Below are 24,069 nucleotides of genomic sequence, written 5' to 3'. Positions count from 1 at the left end.
GTATCATTACTGGGGAACCCAACCTACAACACAACTAAAATTGTGTATGTTTACTGTCCAGAGTTACTTATAAAGTAATGAAAGCAGGATGAAAATTTAATAAATAATATTCATAATTATAGGAAAGGCCCCATGGACAATCTGATTCAGATCTGTTTCCCTTTCCCCCTCTCATTATGAGCTATTTGTGTTTTAAAAGTCACAGAAGGTAAAACAATGTGAATAAATGTAGAGTAGGGTAGAGTAGAGTAGAGTAGAGTAGAGTAGAACAGAACAGAACAGAACAGAACAGAACAGAACAGAACAGAACAGAATTCTTTATTGGTCAAGTGTGATTGGACACACAAGGAATTTGTCTTTGGTGTATATGCCCTCAGTGTACAAAAAGAAAACATGCATTCTTCAAGAATCATAAGGTACAACACTTAATGATAGTCATAGGGTACAAATAAGCAATCAAATCATACTAGGAAACAATAAAAATCATAATAATACAAGCAACAAAGTTACAGTCATGCAGTCAGAAGTGGGAGGAGATGGGTGACAGGAACAATGAGAAGATTAATAGTAATAGTAATACAGACTTAGTGAATAGTTTGACAGTGTTGAGGGAATTATTTGTTTAGCAGAGTGATGGCCTTCGGGGAAAAACTGTTCTTGTGTCTAGTTGTTCTGATGTGCAGTGCTCTATAGCATCGTTTTGAGGGTAGGAGTTGAAACAGTTTATGTCCAGGATGTGAGAGGTCTGTAAATATTTTTACAGCCCTCTTTTTGGCTCATGCAGTGTACAGGTCTTCAATGGAAGAAGGCAGGTTGGTAGCAACTGTTTTTTTCTACAGTTGTAATGATCCTCTGAAGTCTGTGTCTGTCTTGTTGGGTTGCAGAACCAAACCAGACAGTTATAGAGGTGCAGATGACAGACTCAATAATTCCTCTGTAGAATATCTAGTTAACTTATTACACTAGAGAAACCACAGGGAGAGGAAAAAATCATGGTTATACTTACGTCTTGACTAACCTGTAAAGATACAGTGTGATAACTGGCAGGGACACTCTCATCCTCATCCTCATCTTCACTAGTGGAACGGTGCTGATGTTGGCTGGAGGTTTTAAAGTGTCTCAGAGAGTTTTCCTTTGCTTTCTTCTTAAACCGTGCCGATTTGGAGTCATATTTATGATTTTTCCCTCTTTTCTCCTGGGATTTACATCCTATAAACACAATATACAGTGGTGCTTAAAAGTTTGTGAAACTGTTGAATTTTCAGTACTTTGGCATTAATATGTGCTCCTTTTTATCTAGAGCTAGATAAAGATAGCCCAATTAAATAAAAGAGTAACTTCTGGGGAAAAATGGTGGTCTGTGATTAAGAACAGGGACTGAAAAATAGATCAGCTTCTTTAATCCTATCTGGGCAAAGAGTGACATGAGACCACCCAAACCGTGTTCCGTAAGGTTCCTTCTCTAAATGAGACTACACAAGACAGCAGGCTCCAAAGGATAAACCAACTAGAAACTGAGGAAATTGTAGTTGTAATTGGAGCCTTCCCAAGGACATTGTGTTTGCATTTCCTTTGCTAGTAACTTTTCAGAAATTGCCTATAAACTACTTTGAAGAGGTTCAACGCCTTCAAAATGACAAGGCTGGAAACATTGGATAAGCACCTTCAATCCTTATTATAAGTAAAAAAACCTGTTTCTTTAAAAGCTTTAAGAATTTAAAATAAATAGCAAAAAGCAAGACAAGGTTTTGGATATTGAAAGTTTTAAACATACAGGAGGGCATGGCTAGCGTCGTGGCAAGATGACACGTCTCTTGGGGAACTCCAAGGGCCGGCGCCAAATCCACGTTGTGGGAACAATCCGTGGGGACCAGAATCACCTTGGGGGGAGATTCAGGAAGAGAGCACACTCTGGTGGTCACGGGGAATCTGCAAACTCCCTAACTGACTCAGAGAAGGCTCTCAAAGCTGACGGAGTGGAAGAGACAGCCATCACGGGCTGGACTGAAGCTGGGGCAGCCATAGAAAGGAAGCTTTGAAGTGAGAGATTGTTAGTGTGATCGATCTGGGTGAGAGATTTCCAAATTTGTTTTTGTTGTTGTTTTGCTAGAAGTGGGGTGAAAGTCCCCTGGAGAAACAGCTGGTGTAAGGGGGCTCCAAAAGGAGGTGAATTTGATTTTTTTCTCCACCTCCCCTAAAGCGGCGAGAAGAGCTTTTGCCATTTTGGAACAGAAAGTTAAAACCTTTAGAAAAGGAGTGAAAATATTTTAGACTGAAAAGCTGGATTGGGAGCCTCAAATATATCACTGGACTGTAGAGAAGCTTTGACATATTTGGCTAAATAGAGTTGTCTTTTTTGTCTTTTTGTGTTATATTAATTTTTTCCCCTCTAAAGTCTCAACCAGAGCCTCTGGTGGCTCAGCAGACTAAGTCTGTCTGTTATTAACACAGCTGCTTGCAATTACTGCAAGTTCAAGTCCCACCAGGCCCAAGGTTGACTCAGCCTTCCATCCTTTATAAGGTAGGTAAAATGAGGACCCAGATTGTTGGGGGCAATAAAGTTGACTTCGTATATAATATAAGAATGGATGAAGACTATTGCTTAACACAGTGTAAGCTGCCCTGAGTCTTCGGAGAAGAGCGGGATATAAATTCAAAAAACAAACAAACCGGAAAGAGAGAAAGGATAGGAGAAAGAGACAGAAGCCAAGTCAGAGGGATTACAATTTATTGATACACGACCCCTTTTTGCGGGATACTAAAGGATTAAGTTCAGAAGAATATGAAGAAAACAATAAGATGAAGATAGAGGTTAAAAGATAGAAAATTTTTGGGTTAGTTTTTCTTTTGGATTTTTGAACTATAAGTTGTTTTTTATTTATTTTTTGGCTTTTTGGCTTTCTTTCATTTTTTTTTCTTTTTTATTTATTTTATTTATTTATTTTATTCAATTTTTATACCGCCCTTCTCCCGAAGGACTCAGGGCGGTGTACAGCCAAGTAAAAAATCACAATATCAATATTAAAAGAAATTAAAACAAGCATATTATAAAATGGCCAGATTTAAAACGAATTAAAATATTAAAATATAAATAACCCAATAAAATTTTAACCCAATAAAATTTTAGGCCAGTCCCGCTTGAATAAATAAGTGCGTTTTCAGCTCACGGCGAAAGGTCCGAAGATCAGGTACTTGACGTAAACCAGGGGGAAGCTCATTCCAGAGCGTGGGAGCTCCCACAGAGAAGGCCCTGCCCCTGGGCCTTCATGCTTGGATTACAATTTATTACTATTTTTCCTTTTTGTTGTGGATTACAAATATCAAAAAGATTCAAGATGAGGAAAACAATGTTAGCACCAACGTCAGTGTCCTCTTCAGCTGCTTCGAGTCCCTCTGGGCAGAGGACAATGGATGCTTTATTACAACCAGAAAAAATGAACGCTATGCCGGCTATGCATGCAGATCTAGAAGCAATGATGCAAAGTGTTGCGTGAGAAATTTAAAGAGGTAAAAGGAAAAATAGGGAAAATAGAAGATAAATTAGAGAAAGTAGAAGACAAACTGGAGAATGTCCAACAAATGATGACAAAAAATGAACAATGTATACGGAAAGTAGAAGAAAAAGTCGAACAAACAGAGAAAAAAGTGGATGCAGTTGATAGTAGACTCACTCTGGCAGACAAAAATAAAGAAAGAACAATAATCTCTTTAGAAATGGATCGGGCTGACTATTCTCTATGGTTTCAGAATATCAAGGAAGAAAAAGGAGAAAATCTAGCAGAAATAATGCCAGAATTATTGGCGGATGCCCTGCAGGCAGATAAAGAAAATTTTTTGGCAGACATTGACAAAATATTTAGAGTCAACACTAGATATGTGGTGAGACATAGACTTCCTAGAGAGGTGCATGTGAGTGGTTTTTTTTAAAAAAAGGAATGAAAGCAGAAATTTTATAAACTGTGAGAAATGAGCTTTTAAAATATAAGGAGAAGGAATCTGTAGTACTAAAACAGGTTCCGAAGAGAGTAAAAGATATAAAAAGAGAGTATCAGTTTTTAACAAAACAATTAATGAAGCATGGAGTAAATTTTAGATGGCTGATCCCGGAGGGAATATTAGTGACTTGGATGGAGCAGAGACACAGACTGGATTCTATAGAAAAAGCAGAACAATTCTATGAGCAATATTTTGGACTGCTAGAGGAAACGAGTATAAGCGATAAAGGCAAAACGACGAGAAGAAGCGATGGAAGAAGATAAGAGATCGAGAGGAACTAGCAATAAGAGAGGGGGCAAAGGCAAAAGAACCAAGAGAGGCAAGAACGACTAGAACAGCAAATCCTATATACAAATAATCATGGAAGAAGAAGTTAAATTAATATCAATTAACATAAATGGACTGAATTCAACAATAAAAAGAAAATGGACTTTTCATAGACTACAAAAATTAAAATTAGATATAATTTGTCTACAAGAAGTTCACATAAAAAAACATTTCAAACCATTGGAATACCCCAAATTTGGAAGTTATATACTTCTTTATCATTACAAAAGAAAAGAGGGATAGCCCTATATATAAAAGTTGAAATAATGATGAATAATAAACCAATACTTTTGGTAGCAATATATGCATCAACTGTCAACCAAGAGGATTTTTACGGGAAACTTCACAAAATAATAACAGAATTTCAGTATAATAATATATGTATCTTGGGAGATTTTAATGCAATTGTAGATGTGGAAATGGAATATAAAACCAGAAAGGTAAGCAAAAAAGTAAGGAAAACACTCCCTAACACCTTCAGAATGGCGGAAGAACCAGCCATCCATGACATTTGGTGAGAAATGCATCCCAAAGAAAATCAATATTCATTTTATTCAAATAGAAATATGTCTTGGTCAAGAATAGATACGATATGGAAGACGGCGGAACTGAAAGCTAATGTTCAAGAAATAAGTACAGAAATAAGTAACTGGGCGGATCACAACCCAGTAAAGGTTATATGGAAAGGACAAAAGAGAATACCGAGATGGACACTGAATTAAGAAATATTAAAAGGAAAAGAATGTATCCAATTCATGAAAAGAGAACTAGATTTTTTTTTAAAGAGAATAGAAAAAAAGAAACACCGCTACAAAATCTAAACTTCCTTCCTTGACCGGGACGCCTTACGCATGGTCACTCATGCCCTGGTCACTTCCCGCCTGGACTATTGCAATGCTCTCTACATGGGGCTCCCCTTGAAGAGCACCCGGAGGCTCCAGTTAGTCCAGAATGCGGCCGCGTGGGTGATAGAGGGAGCACCGCGTTGCTCCCATATAACACCCATCCTGCGCGGTCTACACTGGCTACCGGTAGCCTTCCGGGTGCAATTCAAGGTCTTGGTTACCATCTTTAAAGCGCTCCATGGCTTAGGACCGGGCTACCTTCGAGACCGCCTTCTGCTGCCGATTGCCTCCCAACAACCCATGTGCTCCCACAGAGTGGGCCTTCTCAGGGTGCCGTCGACCAAACAATGTAGGTTGGCGACCCCCAGGGGGAGGGCCTTCTCTGTGGCGGCACCAGCCCTGTGGAACGAGCTTCCTCCGGGATTACGACAACTCCCCGAACTCCGGACCTTCAGACATGAACTGAAGACTTTATTATTTCAGCGCGCTGGACTAGCCTAAGAATAAAATGTTTTAGCTAAATTTTAATGGGGTTTTTAACAGTTTTTTACCGTTTTTAGTGATTTGGCTTTGATAATATTTAGTTTTAATTGGGTTTTTAATGCTTATTTATTATATTGTCTTTTAATATGCCTGTGAACTGCCCTGAGTCCTACGGGAGATGGTGCGGTATAAAAGTATGATTAATAAATAAATAAATAAATAAATAAACTAAGGCATATATTAGAGGTTTAGCTATAGCTATAAACATAAAAAAGAAACAAAACCAGAGGATGTTAGAAGAAGAATATAAGGGACTGTAGATAGAACTACAAAAAAATCCACAAAAAAGGATATAAAGAATCAAATGGACTTAACGAAACATAAACTTAGCTTGATGGATAAAGAAGACCTAGCAAGGAAAACAAAACTTTTTTGAAAATGCGAATAAAGCAGGAAGATGGTTGGCATATAAACTGAAAAAAGAGAAAGAAAGGAGATTGATAGATAAGTTAATGGACAATGATGGAAAAACTTACTAGCAAAACGAGGATAAAAAGAAAGTGATTCAAAACTATTATAAGAATTTATATGATCAAGAGTTAATATCAGAAAAGAAAATGAAACAGTACTTAGAAAAAGCGGAGTTACCTAAAGTACCTGAAACAGACAAAGTAATGTTAGATGAACATATATCAATGATGGAATTAACAGAAGCAATCAAGAGGCAAAAGAAGGGGAAGACACCAGGACCGGATGGTCTGCCAGCAGAATTATATAAAGAAGTGCAATATACTTTGAGCAATCCAATGTTGAAAGTATTTAATGAACTTTTGTTAGAGGCAAAGGTACCAAACTCATGGATGGAAACATATATTACTCTTATACCGAAAGAAGATGCAGATTTACAACAAATAAAAAATACAAATCAATATCCTTGTTGAATGCGGATTATAAAATATTTGCTTCAATAACAGCAGAAAGATTAAAATGATTCTTAAATCAATTTATACACCCAGACCAAAATGGTTTTTTACCTAAGAGACAAATTAAAAATAACATGAGAATTATCTTGAACACTTTGGAGTATTATGAAGCACATCCAGAGAAGCAAATGGCATTGATCTTCTTAGATGCACAGAAAGCGTTTGATAATGTGAACTGGCAATTTATGTTAATTCAACTAAAAAAGATAGACTTTGGAGAGAGATTTGTTAATATGATCAAGGTGATATACCATAAACAAACAGCAAAAATAATGGTAAATGGAGATATGCCTGAGAAAGTTAGCATTAAGAAAGGTACACGACTAGGATGTCCTGTCCCCATTATTGTTTATATTGACACTGGAAGTATTAAACAGGAACATTGGACAAGATATGGAGATAAAAGGTATGGAGATTAAAAGGGAACAGGATAAGCTACAGGCATTTGCAGATGATCTAGCTTTTATTGTGGAAGATCCACTAGTAATAGAACCTAAATTAATAAGAAAAATAGAAGAATATGGAGAAGTGGCAGGTCTGAAAATAAATAAAGAAAAAACTAAGATTTTAATTAAAAACATTACGGATAAGCAAAAAATAGAGTTAATAAAGAGAAACATTAATAAATAAATAATAAAGACATTCACATTGTAACGAAAGTTAAGTACCTAGGGATTCAGTTGACAGCAAGATGTGTAACGATTAAAGAAGATAATTGTAAGTGGTTGAAGCAAATTCAAAAAGATCTGGAAAAGTGAAAGAACCTACAATTACCGTGTTTCCCTGAAAATAAGACTGTCTTATATATTTTTTGAACTCTGAAATAAGCGCTTGGCCTTATTGCCATGCACTCAAAAGCCTGATTGGGCTTATTATCAGGGAATGTCTTATTTTGGAGAAAACAGGGTATCACTGGTAGGAAGAGTAGCAACAATTAAAATGAACATATTGCCAAAAATATTGTACTTATTCCAAACAATTCCGATAAAATTGGGAAAAAAATTCTTTGTTTTGTTTTGTTTGCAAAAAGTTTAGCTATTTCTTCTGCTTTGTTGGGTGGCGTGTAGTATGCACCTATAATAATGTTATTCTTTTTTTCCTTTTATATTGACCCATATGGATTCTAGGAGGCTTTTGTCCTTAGTTTTGTGTATTTCTGTAGAGATGTAGTGATCTTTTACATATAATGCAATTCCACCTCCTCTTTCTGTTTCTTTGAATAGTTTGTATCCTTACATCAGGGCCAGCCCACCTAGAGCGTGTAAGATGATCTAATTTGGAGGTTACAAGGGTGTGAATTACTGTGAGCGGGGCCTCCCAATCCAGGTATAGATACAACCAATGTTACACCCAGAGTTGTGGAAGCCTTTCCTAGCCATGGCTGCCACCTGTTTTTTTAAGCAGGAGCTGCAAGACCGGAAGGATCTTCAAATTGTGCACAAGGTCTGCTTGGTTCAGTGCAATCCCATCCAAACCAGGGATAGAAAAACCTTGATTTTCAATGAGTCCAGTCCCCAACACCTTCCAGATATTGGGATAGGATGTCTACAACATCATTCAAGGGGCCTGGCATAGAAATATAAAACTGGGCGTTGTCTGCATAGTGATAATATCTTACCCCAAACTGATGGATCACCTCACTCACCAGCCTCATGTAAATGTTAAATAGAAACACAAAGTAGGGGGGCCATGGGCTAGATCTCTCTCCTTCTATCAACCCCAACTGGAACTGGCCCCAGAGGAAGGAAGAGAACCAGCACAATACAGTGCCACCCACCCGCAATTCCTGGCACCAGCCCAGAAGAATACCATGATCAATGGTATCAAATGCCACTGAGAGGCCAAGAAGCATCAGGATGGATGCCCTACTTTCATCCCACTAAGTGGTGGGATTCAAGTAATTTAACAACCGGTTCTCTGCTCTAATAATTTCTTCCAACAACCAGTTTGCCAAACTGCTCAGTAAGTTAACAACCGGTTCTCCCGAAATGGTGCAAACTGGCTGAATCCCACCACTGATCCCACTCCTACCGCTCCATGAGTGCAATTAATGCCATATCAAGCCTTAGTCTGGACCATGACTAAAAATAATCCACCTCATCCAGAATTCTCCAAAACTGCTATGTGATCAGTCTCTCTACCATCTTCCCTCAAAAGGGGAGGTTGGACACTGCCCAGGCTAGCTGGATCAAGCAATGGTCCTGTAAAAAGGGGGTACATCACCACCACTTTTAAAGGTGGTGGGATCACTCTCTCTTTCAAGGAGTTGTTAACTATTGCCCAGATCCATACATGCGATGCCTACCCACGAGGCCTTAATTAGCCAGAAGGGGCATGAATCTAACACCCGTGGCTGAACTAGCAGCTGAGAGAGCTCTGCCCACTTCCTAATTCAACAGGCTCAAATCCTTCCCATATCACCTTGGAAGATGTAGCCCCCATCACCTCCATTAACTCTGCTCTAAGGGTGGAGTCTGACATAGAGTGAATGTGACCAATTTTACCTGAGAGATGCACAGCATATTCTGCATATCAACCCTCAGGCATTGTTTCCTCTAAGGAAAGACCAAGTCACCTAGATTATATAAATATTTCCTTGCTGTTTTTTTTAAAAAATAAGACAATGATAATACGCATTAGTAGTAGTAGTAGTAATAATAGTAGTAGCAGTAGTTGGAGCTTTTGGGCCATATAGAAACTAATAGAAATCTGGCTTACCTCCATTTAGGCTGGCTTCCACAAAGATGCGGATTGTTTTGACGCAGAGCTCAAAGTTCTCAGGGGTTACATGAGCTGCATCTCGCACAATAAAAGATAAGGACTCAACACACTTCATGAGAGATTTGGTATTATGAGGACCCAGATCCATTCCCACAGTCAGACTATACTGATTCACCAGGGGAGAATTTCCTAGTCTGGAAAGTCCAGCCATGGTTGAATTATCAATGTCATCTTTCCCAACCTGTGAAATAGAGATTGTTCAAAGCTTAAAGGAAATCATATATTCTAACTGATGTCAATGTGCTTTTTAAATATAATTTTTATTTAAAAATATGTAAAAATACTAGAAGGTAACAGAACTAAACTTAGAGAAACAAAAAGAAAAAGAACAAAAAGTGCAGGGGAAAAAGAAGAAAAAGAAAAGAATGAATATAATAAAAAAAGGAAAAAAAATAGACTTCCAACCTTCATCACAACTATAAACCAATTTAATAACTCTTCATACCCTTTAGGTTACAAACAGATCGCTTTTCATCCCATATCCCATCCCTGATCTATAAGCAAATTCATAAAATATCAATTTGTCAATCCTTGCATCAGCAAAAAGTCCAAAAAGTCCATACAAATATATGTATATAGATAAAGAGTAGACACAGCAGGTTTCTCATACACACATGCAAGCATTAGTAAATAAATCCTGGGGACAATGTAAGCAATAATTAGATGCACTGAATAATATAATTCAAGATAAGGTAGCTTCTTATGTTCACAATATAAAAAGAGAAATCAGTGAATGAGTTGGAGAACCAATGGACTGGATTGTCTTGGAAACAAACCAAACTATTTCTTGATTTAGGAAAACTATGGGCTACGTTTGAAGCCTGCTCATGCCCAATTACCACACATCATTCTCAGTGTTACCTTAACCACTGTTAAGGGCTTAGAACAGAGTTTGGGCATGCAGAATTACTTTTAACACGGTAAATGAGGGGCATGTTCCTTTTATTTTTTTTCAAACAATAGACGGCGAAAACCCTTAATTATTTACTATTCACTCATCTCAGATACATATAAAAGAGATCAAAACACTCAAAATTACTTACCACAAGCCAGCCACTGTTCACCACATCTACATCAGTGACGGAACGATGCAATTTACCTTGCTTGCCGTGATCTGCATATACTTCTGAATCAGAAGTGTAGCCACGATCTAGGCCGGTTTCATTTGGATGATAGGAGATCTCACTGTCTGACTGAGCTCCTTAAACAAATGATTAAACAAAACAGAATGAAGCAACAACTGTTAACAGACTGGCAAGAAACCCCATTGCCAGTGACCAATTTACCTGTATCATTCTCCGTTCTTGTAGGTTGCAGCGCTGGGGGTGGTTTCACTCCAGAACCAATGCATTCCAAGAGAGTAAAGAGTGTGTACCAGTCTTCTCCAGAGTGAATATTGGCAGCATTAGTCTTGAGAAGCTCATGAAGGCCATATGCAATCTGATGACTTGCCCTGTTTAACATGCTGGGTTTCATCATGAGCAAGATTCGCAAGGAGAGCAACACCTACTCAAGAGAGAAATCACGGTAACTACAATAAACGTAAATTATACCTGTACCAGATTCATGTTTTTTAACTACTAGCAGAACATTCAAGTCTGAATTATAGGAAGAATAACTAGATTTGTAATTGTATCGTCTTGCCTGGTGAAAAATCACAAAGCTTTTTTCTCCTGAATTTATTTCTACTTTTAATCTTTTGAAACACGAAGAAGGTAAAAAGAGATAAATCTGTAAAAAAATATATCTCTGGTTATTTATTGGAGGCCATCTATCTCACTCACAGAGTGACTCTGATATTTAAAAATATTATATATAAAGTGTTTGAAAATGCAAAGTTTTAAATCTTTACAAAATGTATGTTTAAATGAAATAAATTTGAAGTGGGTGTCAGAAATGAAGGAATCACCTCAGACATTTGTTGCACTGCTATGATATTGCAAATGATATTTCCTTTTCTGACATTTATGTGGGGTAATCTATTGTTTGATCAACCTTATGGCTTCATCTCAAAAAACTTCCATAACATCAAATGAATGTGGAAAGAATCTGGTTACTTTTTCCCATAGGAAACATTAATAATTAGCAACCCTGAGCCTCTAATAAAGAAGGAGTAGAACTTTCCAAAACCCACAGCCTTTGTTATCCTAGAGCAGGGGTCTGCAAACTTGGCTCTTTTAAGACTTGTGGACTTCAACTTTGCTGGCTGAGGAACTCTGGGAGTTGAAGTCCACAAGTCTTAAAAGAGCCAAGTTTGCAGACCCCTGTCCCAGAGAGTCATATCCTGATATGGAATGGGACAACTGGTCACGGTCACATTCCTGTGGCCACTTCACTGTGTCCCCCCGCCCCAGCCAACCCACTGCATCCCTGTTAAGATATTTAAATTTAGCTTCTGGAGCAGTGGGGTTGTGCAGTGAGTTGTAACACACAGTTATAGCTGATTGGTGGGAGAGTGCTGGCTCCCACGTGAAGAATGTGCGCTGTGAATGGTTGCTATAGGTGTGGAGAGAGAATTTCCCTTTTCCCCCACCTTTTTCTCCTGTGTGCCCTGAATGCTCTGCGATTCACCTCACGATGCTCCTGTTTGCCTGACTATCTTGTTTGTTGTAAATAGAGATGTAAAGTATATTTATTTATATAAAACTACAAGTTTATGTCAGCATCTCTGAACTTCAATTGGACAGCTGGTACGCAATTCTGACAGGTTATGGGCCCAGAAGTACACTGAAGCAGCAGTATCATTTTCTTTGAAGTAAAAGTTTCTTTGTGAATCTGAGGGAAATTGGCTGTAAAGACAACCTAATGTTATCTATTATAGAAACGGGAGGATAATTTCCTTTGGCTGTTCTTAATAAGATAAATAATCTCTCACGGAGCCTAAAGATGAAGGTATTTCTATGGAGCGAGGATTTGTGGACAGTTGTAAGCAATTCTCCAACAGATCTCAATGAGAAACAGAAAAAGGCAAAATGGAAAAGCACTAGCCAGCATAATTTTACAAGCTAACATCTGCTAGGGAATGTTGGTTTGCCCTACACAGAATTTATGTAAAAGAAGCAGAAAAGTAGCGCTCACCAGAAAACTTTATAGGGCAAAGAGAATTTTCTACAGTCTGAGAAAATTTGTTGGATCAGAGCCATGGTGGTGCAGTGATTAGAATGCAGTACTACAGGCTACTTTTGTTGACTACAGACAGTTCAAGTCTCACTGGCTCCAGGTTGACTCAGCCTTCCATCCTTCTGAGGTCAGTAAAATGAGGACCCAGATTGTTGGGGGCCATAGGTTGACGCTGTAAAACCGCTTAGAGAGGGCTGGAAAGAGCCCTGTGAAGTGGTATACAAGTCTAAGTGCTATTGCTATCACCTCCAGTTCATGAGGAAAACCTTCCTTGAATTAGAAGAGTGAAGAATGGTGTTTTCAGAAGCACACAATGTGTCTGTTGTGCTGAGTTCCCTTGATAATACCTGGATGTATTAGTAACAAGCCTTGAGTCCATTAATGAGTGTGATTTAACTATGAGTTATATAACTGGGAGGCTTTTAGAAGAACAGAAAAGATTAGAGAGAAACACTGCATGCAAGAGAAATGACAGTAATTTACAGATCAGTCAGAAAGAAGCCACATTCCAGAGAGATAACAAGGTGGGAGATAAAGTCTGTGTAGTCAAACATTGCTTTGCATGTGAATCCACCCAATATATCTGGAGAAATTGCCCAATGAGATGATTAAAAGATACAAAAAGGAGAGGGACAGCACAAGGATGGAAGAAACAAAGTTCTGTGATGAAGGCAACATGCCAAGACACTGAAGGTATTTGTCAGATAATGGGGCAAGTGAGCATACTGTAAACCCAAAACTTTTTTCCAGTTTGGGATCAGCTGCCCAAGAATATGAAAGCAAATGGTAATCATTCCATTGTACAGTGCCGAGGAACAATATACATACCATGTATTGGTATATTGTTTGATAAGATTTTATGGATACCGGATTTGCTGAGTGTGTCTTGCTTAAACAATGAAGGGTGTAAGGTAATTTTTGCAAGAGTAATAAAGAGGATGTGTGCACAAGGTTTGAAACTGGACAATTGATATGTTTTGAACCACAAGGAAACTGGTAGCAATGTACAAACAATCTTTTCTAATGAACCAAAGCATAATGAGTTTGCACATTTGTTACACAGAAGACTGGGTCATGCAAGCTTTAAAGTAATGCAGAAAATGCCTGGCATGAATGTAAAAGACTGTGACAACTATTTGGATTGTGCAATCTGTAAAGAGACCAAATTGAAAATATACCCTGTCAGCAAAAGAAGTGACAGAAAATCTGAAAGATTTTTTTCAGTTAGCGCACGCTGATTTAATTGGCTATCTATCCCCTCCATGGGAGGGGCTAAATTTGCTTTGGTAATTGTTGATGATTTCTCAGGATATGGATTTGATGATTTACTAAAAAGCAAAACAAACATGTTTCAACGATTTAAGTAGTGGGTAATATTTGTAGAGAGAAGGTATAAACAAAGTGTATGTCAACTATAGACAGACAGAAGTACAGAGTTCATGTCTAGTAAGTTTCAGCAGTGGCTGAGAAAGGCACAACCCATAGAAAAATGGGTTCAGAGGCGCTGAACTCAGGAATGATATGTTATAAACTAGGGTGTATTGTGTTGAGGCAATTTTAACTGCCAATTATTTGGTCAATAAACTATGGCGTTCAGCAGTTGATCAAAATCCATATTGTATAAAAGACAACCATCTTTGGCACATTTAAGAATCTTTGGCAGCGGTGCATGGGTGCACATCCCCAAAAGAAATAGGAGGAAAGGACAGCCAAAGGCAAGGAAATTAAAATGTATAGGTTATCAATCAGGATTAAAGGCATATAGATTTACAGATGGACACAAAAATGTTATTATTTCTTCATGTTCTGCAAATCTTCCGCAAAGATTTGTTGCACAGTAAACTGCCCAGTGCAAGGCACAAAGAAAGAGAGGAGGGAGATGAGAGGTGGGGAAGAACCAATGGAGGGGGTGGGAATGCCTGGGGCATGGGACCCATGATGTGCAGCGGGAGATAGGCAGACATGGCAATGTGGCGGGGGTTAAGGACAACAGTAGGTTAGCTGGGGCAGGAGGGGCCACAGTGAAGTGGCTGTGGTAATGTGGCCACAGTCAATTGTCCAAGACCCTCCTGATACTACTATAGCCATGACTGAAACGTCCTCAATATGATGGAATGTGAAAGATGGTGCTAAAAAACAAATGGGTAGTCATTTTCTGTACCTTCAGAATTTTGTAATATGATTAGAAAACATTAGTCACATGAACTACTTTTAGTATAGTAGGAAGCATGGTTATTTATGTTGATTTTGTTGCTCTACTGTCATGCTCCTACTTTAAGACAGGTGCATAAGGCTGTATAACACCAAACCCAAGGGAGTGAGCCATTCTGCTTATTTGTTAGGTGTAACTTATAAATATTTTCTGAACATGAAAAAGGAGTCTGATTGTCTTATCTCTCTACTTGATAAGATAATAGAAGGAGTAAAATCTGAACGAAAATCTCAACCTGGAAGAGAGAGATGGAGAGATGAAGAGGGAGGGAGGGAGGGAGGGAATATATATGAACATGCCCAACAGATGTCTGAAAGAACATGGAAAAATCCTGGAAATACTTCTCATGATGGTCAAAACAAAAAACCAACAGGAAAGGCGGGAATTCTACCCTTAACATATGGAGCAATGATACTTTTAGTATTGGAACATTCTCGGTAACTAACACTGAAGAGACACAATGAAATTAGTCCCTTCAGAAATTGACATATCACACAGAACTGTATTTACCTGGGCACTTATTTCTTCTCTGCGCAGAAGTCGGATTGCCAGTCTCAATAGACCCACTACTGCTCTTTCCACTAGACAACAGTATTCCATGGCATTAATACATAAATGGTAAAGATGATCTCGCATTGCCTGCCAAACAAAAGTCACACGATCCCTATAAAGAAAGGGAAAGAAAAAGAATACTGTGGGGAAAAAGATAGACCAAAACACAGGCTTTATTCTAGGCAGTTGATAGTTGGAATTTGTGATCAATGTACGTGAATGATTTATTCAGGGCCAATTTGGTTAAGGTGCTGGCCTTAACTAGGGGACTGAAAGTTCTGGTCTTCCGTTCAGCTTTCTGGCAAAAAAATACCCATTGCAAATAATGACTGCTGCAAAAAAGGCGCTTAACAACTGCTACAAAAGAGATTGTAAAATCCAGAGTAGTCATGGGGTGACACGACTTATACAAACATAATTCTGGACTCAATTACAGTTGTAAATAAAGTACCACCAGTAATTAGTGGAAAGAGATCCCTTTCTGGTCAGCTTCACACTAAAAAATGGGTCACATATGTCAGGGGTCTCCAACCTTGGTCCCTTTAAGACTCGTGGACTTCAACTCCCAGAGTTCCTCAGCCAGCTTTGCTGGCTGAGGGACTCTGGGAGTTGAAGTCCACGAGTCTTAAAGGGACCAAGGTTGGAGACCCCTGACATATGGGGATAAACTGGAGGAGATCAAGCAGAATTTGATATGAAAATCTCACCATCACAGTTCCCTCATTATGTGCCAACAAGTCATCATTGACTCTTAGTAACAATATAGATTTTTTCCATGGCATTAAGAATGAAATAATCAAATTGAATTGCTGTTAGGGATACTCTTCAACATGACAATTCTCCTGAGTTTCCAGTTTGAAGAATGCTATCAAGTAAAATTGAAAGTTCTCAACATTTTTTGCCATATTAAAGGGTAAAATGGCATCTATATGACTGACCTATTTTCCAGCACAATCCTCAAGAGCATCTCCAAACAGAAAGCACAGTCTTCCTCATCATACGTTTCCTCATCAGGAGACACAGATATGAGAGCCTGAAACAGCCAAAGAATATTCACATATTTAACCTTGGTATAAAGGTGGGAACAGATACAATAAGCTGCTGCAATGACCATGGAAATGAAAAGTCAAACAAGTTTTGTAGGCGTAATATTATACATTTATTTTTTAACATTTGCCAGCTCCTCTGATTGGAGGATGCGGACAGCTCACAATAATCAAACATATTTTAAAAATATTATTACCCCAATAGTATAAAAGCAGCATAAATCAGTGATTAGATATCCCTCCTGGATAAAGAGCAAGCAGTCAATGGAGCTGTTACAAGGCTGCTGTGAAGAATATTCTCAACATCTGTTAGAGAAAGCGACTCAATTTCACTCAGTTGGACTGTAGCTGGACAAATCCTTTGAAAGTGACCAGAGCACGTCTGAGGTCTGTTATTTGGAAAGAGTTAGCTGGTTCTAAAGAAGAACCTTGTGAGTGTAAGCTTGATCATTTGTGTTCTGGACCCATGCCCCTCCTAATTGGTTGAATGGTGGCGTGTAGTTGGGTCTGAGCAGTGGTTAATACTTCTTTGCAGGATGGGATGGTACAGCCCAGTGGTGAAATCTGAACCGGTTTACTACCGGTTTGCTGGCTGCGCACCACGCACCAAATGCACACGCGTGTGCATATGCATGCAGTGCACGCCAAAAGGAGGTGTGGGGTTAGTAGAACAGCGCACGGGGGAGGTGATCAGCTGTGGCGCGCAGTCTTTTTCTTTTACTTTTAAAAGCATTTTTTTTACAACCTATTTGGCCGAATAGGCAATTCCAAGCCAAGCGGCCATTTCCTGGGTCCGGCAGTCGGCCTTTTAGCCAATCTAAGTGACTGCCAGTCCAATCCTCCCATTGGCAGTCAACCTGGGGTAAAATATAAAATTTGTTACTATCGGTTTTGTGGGCATGGCTTGGTGTGTGTGTGTGGGGGGGGTAATGTGATAGGGTGGGCGGGGCCAACTTTTTTTTTTTTTTACTTTTAAAAGCATTTTTTCTACAACCTCTTCGGTCGAAGAGGTTATAGAAAAAATGCTTTTAAAAGGTTCAGATGATCCCAGTTGAGCCGCACAATCATCAGAGGCTCTTTTTTCTTTACTTTTAAAAGCCTTTTTTTCTGCCAAAGAAAAAATGCTTTTTAAAGAAAAAAAAAGAAACCCCTGATGATCACGCAGCTCAGCTGGGCGGGGTGGGTGGGGGGCGGGCAGGGATTTTTGCTACCAGTTTTCCAAACCACCCCCTGTCATCGCTACCGGATCGGATGATCCGGTCTGAACAGGGAGCATTTCACCCCTGCGGTCAACTCAATCTATTTGCAACCCAATGGGAGGAGACCACAACAGATGCTTGGGTCCTAAATAGGCCTCACACTTGAATTCCTCTCCACACCCCTGAATCACTTCATTCGTTGCTCCATCTCCGAGAACATCATAAGGATGGGCCTCATGGAAACTGCAATCCAACACTTGTTGGACATCCACGCTCTCGAGCCGGTTCCAGAGGGCCAACTGGGACAGGGATCCTATTCTATCCTTTTCCTAGTCCCGAAGAATTCGGGGTGGTGGTGGTGGTGGAGAGCAATTCTGGACCTCAAAAAATTGAACATCCATCTAGTATAAAACGATTCAAGATGCAGTCCAGACAATTCATCTTGGGAAGCATCCAAGAGGACGACTTCTTACCTCCACGTGCCTCTCCATCCTTCCCACTGAAGGCTCCTGAGATTCTGTTATGCAGGGCGCCACTTTCAATACAGGGCCCTACCATTCGGACTGTCCCCTGTGCCCTGGACCTTTACCAAGTTGTTAGCAGTGCTAGCGGCACATCTCAGGACAATTCCCGTGAGGGTACAGTGCTACCTCGACATCCTGATATAGTCATCCTCTCATCTTCAGGCGAAAGAGGATCTCCAGACCACAATCTGGGTCCTTCAGGGCCAGGGGTTTTCAGTCAACTTCGAGAAGAGCCACTTAGTTCCCACCACTTGTCTGTTACATCTTGGCACAGTGATAGATGCCAAGTCATACCTCTCCCAGGAACGTTAGACCAGTATAGAGGCCTTAGCAACCCAGATTTGGGCGGAACCAAAAGTACCCTTGGCTCTCCTCTCACAGCTCCTGGGAAAGATGGTTTCCTGCATTTCAACTGTCCCTTGGGCACGGCTGCATGCCAGGACCTTACACTGGTTTCTTCTGCTATACCAAAGAGCCAGCCGCAGCAATTCAAATGCCAAGGTTCAGGTTCCATCAAGGGTACTTTGGTACTTCCAATGCTGGATGTGTCGAGCCATGACCAAGGGCTTCAAGGACCTCTTTGGCTGGGGTGCCCACCTCCAGTCCCAGGTGACACAAGGGTGGTGGACTCAGGTGGATCTGAGGAACAATATCAACTGGCTGGAGCTCAGGGCAGGGCACTTGGCCCTCCATCAATTCCAGCATACCATCACTGGCCACCATGTCCTGCATCTAATGGACAATGTCGCCACCAAGGCTCACATCAACCGCCAGGGAGGCCCCCATTCCAGGTCCCTCATACGCGAAGCGGAGCAATTGGGACTCTGGGCAGAGAGGCATATTCAGGGTGGAGCACATCTCGGAGACAACGAATGTGCAGGAGGACTGGTTCAGCAGGGCCACAACAGACCACTCCGAGCGGCGCTTGCACCCGGACCTCTTCAGAGAGCTGTCCGAGAGGTTCAGCCATTCAATTGTGGACCTGTTCACCACCCTGACAAACGCCCAGTTGCTCAGGTTCTTCTCCAGGTTTGCCACACCAGGGGCGGAAGGGGTCAATGCACTCTGCAGCCCTTGGCCCCGGGGGCTAATGTATGTCTTCCCTCCTCTTCCCCTCATTCCTGGGGTAATCAGGAAGGTGTTAGCAGAGAGGGCAGAGGTCCTCCTTCTCGCTCCTCACTGGCCCCGATGCCCTTGGTATGCATATCTGGTCAGCCTCTCAATATCCCAGAACAGGATCTGTCTCAGCCAGAACAGGATCTGTCTCAGATTCCCCAGAACAGGATCTGTCTCAGCCAGGGGGCCTTGGTCCATCCAAAGCTCCAGTGGCTCCAGCTGACTGTCTGACATTTGAGAGGAGTATCCTGAGGATGGACAAATTCTCCATCAAGGTGATAGAGATGATTCAGGCCTCCAGAAGGCCATCGACTAACCAGATCTATAATGCGACCTGGACACCATTTTGTCGATGGTGCTCCAAAGGTCACATTGTATCATTTCCACAGATCCTGGATTTTTTACAGGAAGGGCTGGACAAAGGATTGGCCCCAGACACCATTCACAGACAAGTGGCTGCTCTGTCCACGGTGTTAGCATGTCAGGATCTGGAGTCCCTCACTCAACACCCGATTGTGCAGTTTTCTTGAGAGGTGCAGCTAACCTAAAACCTCCTGTGGTACATAGGTACCCCACCTGGTACCTGTTGTGACTCGTCCTCCCTCCTCTCCTCAGCTGGGCCCCTCCTGTGTCCAATCGGGCCTTTTATCAGACTCCGAGTCTGATAATGAAGATGAACGGCCTGTCATGACTCCAGCCCCCGGCTCTGGCCCCATGCCCGGAGAGGATTCAAGGAGTGAAAGGAGAAGCCCAATAAACCTCACTCATACAGCGTGTGTTCCTTTGGCTCAGCCTTCAGAGCAGGAAGCCAGCCAGGTGGTGGAATCACCCGGTCCTGCTCCCTCTGACCCCTCCCTTTCCCAGACGCTGACAGCAGATCCAGCTGAAGACAATTCAGGGTAGGTGGACTCTCGCTTCTGGAGATCTGAGAGGCGGCACCAGCAGAAGGAAGGGTGGGGCAGGCCTGGATAAATGCTGAGTCATGGAGCCACACTCCACAGTCTATATAAAGGACTTGCTTTTGGCATTCCAACCTTGAGTCAAGCAAAGTCTTATCTAGTTTGCTGATACCGGACCCTATCGCTGAAGTCACAACTTGGACTCCTGCCTGCCCTGATAAACCTCGAAGGAACTTGCCAAGCTGCAGAGGCTTCGTTGCCAAGTTTGTTACGGACTTCCTTGACTTGTTCGTTGGAGTGGGGGTGGGACACGACAGTACCTTCCCAAGGTACTGCAAGCCTCACCGCTGTACTCTTCAGGCCGTTGAAGACAGCCAATCTGCGCTTCTTTATCTTCAAGGTTGCCTTCCTCATGGTCATCACTTCAGCCAGGCGGATCTCTGAACTGGCGGCTCTTTCAGTAACAGAGGACCTTTGTATCTTTCACTCAAACAGGGGTGGTTCTGCGGTTGGACCTCTTCTTTCCCCCCAAGGTGAATTGCTGGTTCCATAGGGCTCAGGAAATCATATTGCCAGACTTCTGCCCAGGGCCAACTCACGCCCTGGAGAAGAAATGGCACACCTTGGATGTCAGGAGGGCCCAGGATATATCTGCAGATATATCAAGAGGATACCATTGATTCGCAAAACAGAATCCCTGTTTGTGTCATTCCAGTGGTAACAAGGTGATGTCATTGACTGTAGGCCGGTGGATAAGGGCGTGCATCGCCAAGGCCTACGAGCTTCAGGCCATTCCATTGCCCGGGCGAGCGCAGCCAAGTGGGTAACACAGGCCTTCATTGAAGACATTTGTAAGGCAATGACATGCCCTTTATTAAGCATTACAAACTGGACGCCTTTGCCTCACCAGAAGCATCCTTCAGGAGAGTTCTCCAAAAGGTTCATACAGCCTTGGGGACTCTGGACCAGACTGTTACCCACCCTTAGGACAGCCAGCTTTGATATGTCCCATCATTGGATTCTCCGATCAGCACACTGGAGAAGGGGCATTGGTCTTACCTGATATACTCCTTCTCGGTGTGCTGAGGGAGAATCCAAATCCACCTGGTGACCGTCTGATCCAGAGTCCAGGAGTGGCAAACATCGTCACCAGAACTATGTTTAGTAAAGGGCTACGCCTTCTTCAAAAACTGGGGCTCAGACAAGCAGAGGAAGCGTGGCTAAACTCTGACTACTCAGTCTCTGGGCAGAAAGGCAAGTGTCAACCCATTCTTGGATTCTCCCTCAGCACACTGAGAAGGAGCGTATCAGGTAAGACCAATGCTCCTTTTCAACACCATTGCAACTGGACAGTTGCTGTTCAAGGCTAAACAAGGAACTACTGTAAAGACTACAAAGGATAACAACCCAAAATACTATATAGAAATACGATCATACTTAAGGATCCTGTTTGGATTACTAGCAGAAAGCTAAGTATGATAATTGTTTATCTCTGAAAGAAAATGAAACCAAAATGAGAAAATGTAGCACCAAAGAATTCATAGGGGCACAGAACTCATTACAGAACTCATTACCTGACTCCATAGTCTCTACTCAAAATCCCAAAATCTTCAACCAAAAACTGTCTACCATTGACCTCACCCCATTCCTAAGAGGTCCGTAAAGGGCATGCATAAGAGCACAAAAGTGCCTACAGTTCCTGTCCTATTATTCCCTTTATTATATCGAATTAATATAGCTAATGCATATTCTTCACTTATATATATATATATATTTTCTTCATGATATATTTTTTTACTTATGACAATGTTTATGTATACTGTTATGACAAATTAAATAAAAAAAACTTTAAGAAGCTAGCAATTATTTTATTATTTTGATAGGTAAGCAATACAAATCCATCTAAAATTAGCAATGAAATCTCATTACTCACAGTAAATTTTCTCAAAACTCTGCAACTGGTTTAAGTCTGCCTATTTCTAGTCTGCCTATTTCTAGTCTGCCTGAAAGGCTAACTCAAACCTCACCTTCATTAATTCCTGCAGGGACTCAAGTTGCAGAAACTTGCTCTCAGTGATTAACTTCTCTGGATCACATTGCTATAAAGTGGAAAATTAGAAGACAAATTGTTAATCTCACAAGGTAAAAATAAGTAAAATATAAATAGTATAAAAACTAAGTATCCATAAACATTTCTAGAATGTATTGCCTCTTTATTAATACCCTGTACTAATTTTTAGGATGAAGGACTTCTTGGTTTGAATCTTTTTCTCAGGAAATTAAAGAGTTTGGCTTCTTGAAAGGACTATGAACTGTAATAAATTTAGAATAAAATAGAATAATAGAGTTGGAAGGGACCTTGTAGGACATCTAGTTCACCCCTCGCCACCCAATCAGGAGACCCTACACCAGGGGTGTCAAACTCGCATCATCACGGCATCGTCGTGAAGTATCGTGACTTTCCCCCCCTTCACTAGACTGGCCATGGGCGTGGCCAGTGCGTGACACATCTGGCCCATAGGCCATGAGTTTAACACCCCTGCCCTAACGGATGGCAGTTCGGTCTCTTCTTGAAAGCTTCCGAGTGATGAAGCTCCCACAACTTCGGCTTTATACAGTGGTATTAGTACCTCACCTCAAATACTTTGGTCACCTAATGAAAAGGAAGGACTCACTGGAGAAGAGCCTAATGCTGGGAAAGAGGGCAAAAGAAGAAGAGTATGAGGTGGCTGGATGAAGTCACTAAAGCAATAGGCATGAGTTTAAATAGATTCCAGAGGATGGTAGAGGACAGGAAGGCCTGGAGGAACGTTGTCCATGCGTTTGCGATGGGTCGGACACGACTTCGCAACTAACAACAATAAAGTTGATCTTGAATTCCTCTATTAATGCAATTTAGAATTGGCTTTTTTGGTTGTCACTGCACACTGTTGGTTCATATTTAATTGGTTGTCCACTAAGACTCCAAGATCCCTCTCACAGTTACTGCTATTAAGCCTGTTTTCTCCCAATCTATATGTGTACTTTTGGTTTTTCTTGCTTAAGTGTAAGATTTTACTTTTCTCTACATTGAATTTCATTTTGTTAGTTAGGGCCCAGTATTCAAGTCTGTCAAAAATAAAAACAAAATCAAATAAATATACCTGTCCAATATGGTCTTCAGGTCTCTGCCACGCATGTGCAGGGTGCATGGGGCTGCACACACATTGCATTTTGGGGGTTTAGGTGCGCACATGCGCATTCACGCACACACGCTTTGGCCACTCGGTCCGGAAAAGGTTGGCCATCCACTGTTCTACTCTATATGCCATTATCTTTTACCTGAACCCAAATTACCTTTATACATTCCAGGGCCATTCTCTTTGCTTCTTGATTCTCTGTGGATGGTCCTCTCATACCAGATTGTTCTGTGCCACTGAGTGTCAGCCAGTTAACAAAAATGAGCACTGTAGACTCACCACTACAAAAGAAAAAAGAAAAACATGCTTATAGATAGAGGAGGGAGGAGGAACCTGCAAAAAGAGCTCAGTATCAGAGCCCCAAATCTAAAACAGCCAAAATGCTCCAATTTATTCTCAAGAGAGATATAGCAGCAACTTTATTTAGAAGTCCAAGGATTGCAAATGAATAAACAAATTAACTGAGGTATGGGGGAATCTCAAATATAAGAGTTAAGGTTCGTTCTCCAAGCTTGTAGGTTGGTTTCTGAACATTTCATTACAAAGCTAAGTAACATCTTCAATGGAATTTAGGGGATGCCAATGTCAGAGTTCTTCTGTTTATAAGGACTTCAGGTGTGGATGTGTCACGTGAGCGTGTTGTGATGGGGAGGTTACATCAGGTGAGGGTCACTGGGAGATGAAGTACTGATTGGAGGGACTAGCGGGGGTTGACTGAGGGTTGGTACTGTCTTTGGTTGGCTGTGCGATTGATTTGGATTCTGAGGGGTTCGTAAGCTGGTTGTAGGTCAATGTGTCTGTTGATGG

The 24,069-nt window shown here is 41.0% G+C and overlaps 1 protein-coding gene across 5 annotated transcripts in view; it reads right to left on the bottom strand.

Annotated features, from left to right (window-relative positions):
- Positions 1–24,069, bottom strand: part of GBF1 (golgi brefeldin A resistant guanine nucleotide exchange factor 1) — a 179,692-nt gene that overhangs the window by 14,491 nt on the left and 141,132 nt on the right. For 3 of the 5 annotated variants that reach the window (XM_058188843.1, XM_058188845.1, XM_058188846.1), the window contains exons 26-33: positions 23,420–23,543; positions 22,111–22,182; positions 16,238–16,332; positions 15,258–15,411; positions 10,702–10,921; positions 10,459–10,616; positions 9,353–9,596; positions 1,007–1,209 (exon numbers count right to left, since the gene is read on the bottom strand). In XM_058188843.1, the coding sequence (XP_058044826.1) occupies positions 1,007–1,209; positions 9,353–9,596; positions 10,459–10,616; positions 10,702–10,921; positions 15,258–15,411; positions 16,238–16,332; positions 22,111–22,182; positions 23,420–23,543 (1,270 nt within the window). The remainder of the gene's footprint in view (positions 1–1,006; positions 1,210–9,352; positions 9,597–10,458; positions 10,617–10,701; positions 10,922–15,257; positions 15,412–16,237; positions 16,333–22,110; positions 22,183–23,419; positions 23,544–24,069) is intronic. The other 2 variants (XM_058188844.1, XM_058188848.1) reach the window with 1 other exon arrangement.

Source organism: Ahaetulla prasina, chromosome 6, assembly GCF_028640845.1.
Source record: "Ahaetulla prasina isolate Xishuangbanna chromosome 6, ASM2864084v1, whole genome shotgun sequence".
In the NCBI taxonomy this organism is placed as follows: Eukaryota; Metazoa; Chordata; class Lepidosauria; order Squamata; family Colubridae; genus Ahaetulla; species Ahaetulla prasina.
The sequence above is the reverse complement of the archived record's forward strand: the minus strand, read 5'-3'. Positions and strand labels throughout refer to the sequence as shown.